Source organism: Ailuropoda melanoleuca, unplaced genomic scaffold (genome assembly GCF_002007445.2).
Source record: "Ailuropoda melanoleuca isolate Jingjing unplaced genomic scaffold, ASM200744v2 unplaced-scaffold8310, whole genome shotgun sequence".
NCBI classification, from domain to species: domain Eukaryota; kingdom Metazoa; phylum Chordata; class Mammalia; order Carnivora; family Ursidae; genus Ailuropoda; species Ailuropoda melanoleuca.
In genome coordinates this window covers 103,582-110,871 of record NW_023253671.1, presented here as the reverse complement: position 1 = coordinate 110,871, position 7,290 = coordinate 103,582, and the positions used below count along the sequence as shown (strand labels likewise).

The window sequence follows — 7,290 nt, the reverse complement described above, 5'->3', positions numbered from 1 at the left end:
GAGATCATGCTAAGTGAAATAAGTCAAGCAGAGAAAGATAATTATCATATGGTTTCACTCATTTATGGAACATAAGAAGTAGGAAGATCGTTAGGAGAAAAAAGGGAAGAAGAAAGGGGGGGTGAACAGAAGGGGGAATGAACCATGAGAGACTGTGGACTCTGGGAAACAAACTGAGGGCTTCAGAGGGGAGGGGGGAGGGGGAAATGGGATAGGCTGGTGATGGGTATTAAGGAGGGCACGTATTGNTTGACATTCTTCTGCACCCCTAGTAGTAAGAACTGCTTTTTACACATATTGTCATCTTATTGCACATCTAATTGTCCTTATTTCTACCATTCTGTATTCTGGAATNGTGGAGGTAAATACTACCTTGTGACAGCAGTTTTTGAGACGTATATATCACAGTCGTCTCTCCCATTCGTATCCACCGGGGGGGAAACTGTACTTGAGATGAATGAAGGGATATGCCAAGGAGCATTACTTTGCAACTATTTTAATACTAAGGAGGCTGAATATATTTTTGACTTTGTTAGCCATTTACTTCAGATATGCAAATTGTTTTTGCAAGTGCCTTGCTTTCATAAACTGGGATCTGTGTGGTTTTTTTGCGTGTGTTTTGATTGTTTTCTCATAAGCAAAGAATAGCAATTTTTTCACCAGGTTTGCTGTTGGCCACTTTTTCCATGTATTGTGTATAGATGTATGGATAGGATTGAGCAAAAGCCTACGTAGTTTGAGTGGTTGAAATGATCAGTTGGTCACATCGTGTTCCCCTCGTTGCTTTGAAACAGTGACATTCTTCTGCACCCCTAGTAGTAAGAATTGCTTTTTACACATATTGTCATCTTATTGCACATCTAATTGTCCTTATTTCTACCATTCTGTATTCTGGAATGAGATTTCTTTTTTCATATAATTTTATTATTTTTATATTGTATTATTACTATAGCATTACTTGAACTCCATGGGAATGAAGAGAAACAAAACCCACCAATTATACTACTCGTTATTCGTTAGAAAGTCCATTTTCCTTCAAGTTTTTACATGACTAGTATTTTTGTAAAATATTTAATTGTCACGATAGCTCAGAAACAATTTTGCATTCTGTGTTTACTTCCATTTCAATGGCTGTGTAATACTCCATTAAGTGGCTCAATGATATCATAGTTTACTTCAATATTGCCTCTTTGTAGGACATTTAAGTTGTTTACAATCTTTTGATACTATGAACAACCCAGGTAACATTTTTGGGCATGTGAGTTTTTCCTCCTCTGGGACTCACCTATTGCAAAGTATGACTCTTTTTTTTATTCATAATAATATTTTTATTATATTATGTTATTCACCATACAGTACATCTCCTGAGATTTCTTTTTTTAAATAGCAGCCACCTCCTGTTGTTATGTGAAACATGTTCTTTCCTATTCAACTAAAGATCCCCTGCATCTTTTTCAGAAACATGATTGAGTCCATTTGTGGTCACATACGATCAAATTAAAATGAGCTACTGCTTCCTGCACTCTGTATTAAAAAGTATATTTTCCTGTTCTTTTATTCCCAAGCTTTTAGCCATTTCACCCCGAATTAGAGACCCATGTTAATGTGATTGTTGCTATTGTATATCTTTTCTATAAAGTGTTAGTATTAGATTATGGTTCAGTTTTGTGGACGACAGTTACTTGAATCCACCACATTTAACATGAGTTTATTTTCCCCACCATTCTTTCTATTTAATGGATTTTCATTTCCTTAAAACTTGTTTCTATAAAAATGCACACCTTTGTGAACATAAAGATGTGAACAAAGCAGATGAGGGAAATAACTGCTCATATGACACCAGGTCTTCAAGGATAAATCATATACAGGAGGAGATCATGCTAAGTGAAATAAGTCAAGCAGAGAAAGATAATTATCATATGGTTTCACTCATTTATGGAACATAAGAAGTAGGAAGATCGTTAGGAGAAAAAAGGGAAGAAGAAAGGGGGGGTGAACAGAAGGGGGAATGAACCATGAGAGACTGTGGACTCTGGGAAACAAACTGAGGGCTTCAGGGGTGGGGAGGAATGGGATAGGCTGGTGATGGGTATTAAGGAGGGCACGTATTGCATGGAGCACTGGGTGTTATATGCAAGTAATGAATCATGGAACTTTACATCAAAAACTAGGGATGTACTGTAAGGTGACTAACATAATATAATAAAAAAATATTATTAAAAAAAAGAAAGAAAGAGGATAGACCGTCATGCAACATGTAAGATTTTACAGAGTATGATTTGGGAAGGTTTCTGCATGTCAGACAAGGAACAGAGAAGCAGGACTGATGTATATCCATTGGATTTTGTGTCAAACAAAGATCAAACCCCAAAGCCCAATATAACAAAGGAATGAATGCCACCAAGGGAAGTCAGAGAAGAGCCAGCCCCATCCTCTCGGGCCACATAAAAACAAGTGTGGTCAAATAAACAGGGCATGGGGACAGGAATGACACTTAGATCAGGGGCCTGAGGTGGACCCCATGATGAGGTCTGCAGAGCAGTCAGCATGGGCTCCCTGGAGTCTGATGTGACATCAGCACCCACTCACTGCCTTTTCCCTCTGCAACCTGGTTCTTATGGACTCTTCATTCATACTGTTTTTCCACATTAACAGGCACTGGCCTCTGTTAAAACCACTTTTTTTCCCTTTAATGCAGTGGATTCCAATTTTTTTTATTGTCCACAGTAAGCATGCATTTATATTATGATCAAGCATGTGTGCACATGCAAACACACAAATCCACATGTATGTACACACGCATACAAAGATGACTGAACAAAGAGAATAACCATTCATATACTAACAGGAAGGAACTATGCTCAACTTTTTACATATATGGACTCAATCTGTTGACCACCTGAGGAGGATGGGGACCACTACCTCCACTATTCCAGCGAGAATAACATTTTAAAATGAGTTGGCTGTCTCCCCATATTCAAACAGCTAAGGTGTGGTAGATCCAGGGTTCAAAACTCATTCACTGATTCAAAAATTTTGCATTTAATATCATTTAGAAAAGTCTTTTACAATTTCATCTTGATAAATCCCCCTTATATTTGTGTGTTGTATATTTCCTGGAGTCAACTCTGGATTTGTTCCTTTTGCTCATGTTTCTAGTGGATGTTCATACATTAAGGTGTCTTATAAACATAGCACTCCTTTCTCTTTTGGAGAAATTGCTTTTTGCTGTTTTATTAGTTATTCTGGGCATCAAAGGCATATACCTAGGGTTGAAATGCAGCCAGAAGCAGGGAAACTTTCTTATCATCACAATACCTTGGGGCCCGCCTGGGCTTATTTGTCCTTTCTTCCCCCTCTTCCTTTTCTCTGTCTCCTTTTAGCTTTTTTTTTTTTTTACTTCTCTAAATATAGGACAAAATCGTCACGTTAAAATTGAGCACCAAATTATATGTTCATGGGATTCTTACCACCTGGAATTTAGGTACTTTTCTATATCGTGAGGGTAATGATAATGTGATGTTGAGAGCTTAACTAGTATCATTTCTTTCGTAAATATTATTATTATTATTTTATAATAATTTTTTATTTTGTTGTATTGACCACCATACAGTACATCCTTAGTTTTTGATGTAGTGTTCCATGATCATTACTTGCGTATAACACCCAGTGCACCATGCAATATGTGCCCTCCTTACTACCCATCACCGGCCTATCCCAATCCCACACCCCCCTCCTTTCTGAAGCTCTCAGTTGGTTTTCCAGAGTCCATAGTCTCTAATGGTTCATTCCCCCTTCTGTTTACCCCCCTTCATTCTTCCCTTCCTTCTCCTACTGATCTCCCTGCTATTTCTTATGTTCCATAAATGAATGCAACCATATGATGGTTGTCTTTCTTTCCTAAATATTATAGCTGGGGGCGAGAAGTTCCTGGTAGGCAATGGTCCCAGAAGTCTGCAGTGTGTCAATACGGGTCCCTTAAAATAGATTCCAGTATGTAAACTAACACTTGGAAATAAGGAAGGGATCCATTTTATTGATGTGCGAGGGACATCATGTGAATGAAGGATCACGTGTATTGTGTATTCAATACATCATGTGTATTGAAGTCTCAGCTGCAGTGGGGAGGCCAACTCGTTCCTCAAGCTTCCCTGACACCACCTCTCATCACTCTCCTTCTTGAAGGTCTCCAGACCACATTGGCCCCATTTGAGTCCTGGATATCCAAAGAGAGTGCTTTCTCAGGACCTTTGCACTGGCTCTTTCTCCGACAGGGCACGGAAGTCACCAGATGACCTTATGTCTCCCATGCAGTCTTCTCTGATGTCTCTCTGCCAATGTCACCTTTTAGGTCTTCCCGAACTCCCACGAAAGAATGCACCCCATGCAATTTCTATTATGCTTGCTCCCCCACCAAGTTGTAACTATAGCATTTCTGCCATGATACTAATGCCCGTTTCTGTTAAAAATAATCATTTTTCCCTAATTTCTAGTCATCATAACAACCACATGAAAGCAGACAATGATACCCACATTTCGGAATTTCTTCTTCTGGGATTATCAAATGATCCAGAACTGCAGCCCCTCATATTTGGGCTTTTCCTCTCCATGTACCTGATCACTGTGCTTGGAAACCTGCTCATCATCCTGGCCATCAGCTTTGACTCCCACCTCCACACCCCCATGTACTTCTTCCTGGCCAACCTGTCCTTTGTAGACATCTGTTTCACCTCTGCAATCATCCCAAAGATGCTGGTGAATGTACAGGCACAGAGCAAAGTCATAACCTATACAGGATGCATCAGCCAGATCTGTTTTTCCACACTCTTTGCAGGCTGGGACAACTTTCTTCTGGCTGTGATGGCCTATGACAGGTTTGTGGCCATCTGTCACCCCCTGCACTACACGGTCATCATGAACCCCCGGCTGTGTGGACTGCTGGTTCTGGTGTCCTGGATCATGAGTGTCCTGAATTCCTTATTACAGAGCTTAATGGTGTTGCGGCTGTCCTTCTGTTCAGAGGTGGAAATCCCCCACTTCTTCTGTGAACTCCATCAGATGATCCAGCTTGCCTGTTCTGACACCTTTGTTAATGACACAGTGTTGTATGTTTCAGCTGTCCTGCTGGCTGGTGGTCCCCTTGCTGGGATCCTTTACTCTTACTCTAAGATTATTTCCTCCATACATAGGATCTCATCAGCTCAGGGCAAGTACAAAGCATTTTCCACCTGTGCATCTCACCTCTCCGTTGTCTCTGTATTTTATTGCACAGTCCTGGGAGTGTACCTTAGCTCTGCTGCTCCCCAGAGCTCCCACGCAAGTGCAGTGGCCTCGGTGATGTACACGGTGGTCACGCCCATGCTGAACCCCTTCATCTACAGCCTGAGGAACAGAGACATAAAGGAGGCTCTAATGAGATTCTTCAGGATGGCAGCTATAAAAGGGACAAGTGTCCTGGTGGTGAAGAAGTGCCCTTGACTGCACGGTTCAAAGTCACGAATTTTGATCATTGTGAAACAGAATTTTCTCCTATGAATTTCCAAAAATTTCCATTTCTTAGAATTCAACTTCTATTTACAGTTTCAGAAAACTCTATTTTCTAAGTTTTCTTCTCTGTCTGATATACATACAGTTTTTCCATTTATCCATTTTCATACATTCCCACAGTTCTTCCCAACCTTGGAACAGAAATATTTGAAAATCTTCCTTTCATTTATAGGACCACATTGATTTCTCAAATATGATTTATTTTCAAAAGACATATATCATGCCAAGTAAAATTTCCCTAGACTTCCTGAAGGAATAACCATAGTTGTATTAGTCAGATTAATAAAACTGTACTTGGCATCTAAGGACATTTATATAATTTTATCATACAGGAAAATACAAAACTGCAGTTTCACTTGGGTCTGTTGACATTCTTTTTTACTCCTTAATTGCTCTTCTGGATGATGTAGACTTTATCATCGTCGCCTTTAAGCCTCAGCCAATGGATAGTGATGCTATAGGCTAAGAATGCCTGCAACACTCACCTGGACCCACAATAGTTGGGACTCAGCCCTGAGCCAATATTATGGATGAACTGTCCCTTGTCATTAATTTGTTTTTGTTGATGTTGTTAACATATTGATGTCACATTGTATTAATTTCAAGTGTATAATGGAATGATTCAATATTTGTATGTATTGCAAAATGGTCAAAACAAGTTCAGTTAACATCTGTCACAATATACAGTTACAAACTTTCTTTCATGATGACAGTTGTCAAGATCCCCTCTCCTAGCTCCTTTCGAATCTACAATACAGTTTTGTTAGCTAGAGTCATCATGCTAGAGATCACATCTCCATGACTTACTCATTTTATAACTGGAAATTTGTACCTTTTGACACTTTTGCCCATTCACCTACTCCACACCCCCTAGCTCAAGCTACTACCAATATGTTCTGGATATCCACATTTTTGGTTTGATTTTCTTCTTGGTTTTAAGATTCCACACAGAAGTGGGATCATATTGTATTCATCTTCCTATGTCTCACTTATTTCACTGAACTTATGTCCTCAAGTTTCATCCATGCTATCACAAATGCCCAAACTATTCATTTTTATGCTGGGTACATTCCATTCTCTATCTATCATCTATCTATCTATCTATCATCTATCTATCTATCTATCTATCTATCTATCTATCTATCTATCTATCAATCTATCATCTATCTATCTATCTATCTATCATCTATCATCTATCATCTATCATCATCTATCGAGAGACTAGTATGATTTCCCTAGACTTCCTATCCCGAGACTTCCTATATGGATATATGACAATTTCTGGTTTATTTTAATTCCAGTGTAGTTAACATATGGTGCTACATCATTTTCAGGTGTACAATATGGTGACTCAACACTTCCATGCATCAGCTGGTGCAGTACTTTATCCATTTGTCCATTGCTGAGCATCTAGGTTGTTTCCATGTCTTGGCTTTTGTAATTATGCTGCAATGAAATGGAGGTGTTTACATCTTTTCAAATTTGTGTTTTTGTTTTATTCAGATAAACGCTCAGAAATGGAATTGCTGGATCATAGAGCATTTCTATTTTTAATGTCTCAAGGAACCCCACACTGTTCCACAGTGGTTGCCCCAATTTACATCCCTACCAACAGTGCACAGAGTTCCCTTTTCTCCACATCCCACCAACACTTGATTCTTGTGTTTTTGATACTGACCATTCCAAGATTCATGAGGTGATATCTCATTGTAGTTCTGATTTGCATTTCACTGGTGAGTAGCA

At 39.2% G+C, this 7,290-nt stretch overlaps 1 protein-coding gene across 1 annotated transcript; it reads left to right on the top strand.

Annotated features, from left to right (window-relative positions):
* The first annotated feature begins 4,509 nt into the window (after positions 1–4,509).
* On the top strand, positions 4,510–5,478 carry LOC109488497 (olfactory receptor 7A17-like). The gene has a single exon (XM_019793227.2). The coding sequence runs from the start codon at positions 4,510–4,512 to the stop codon at positions 5,476–5,478; it is 969 nt and encodes a 322-aa protein (XP_019648786.2).
* The last annotated feature ends 1,812 nt before the right edge of the window (positions 5,479–7,290 follow it).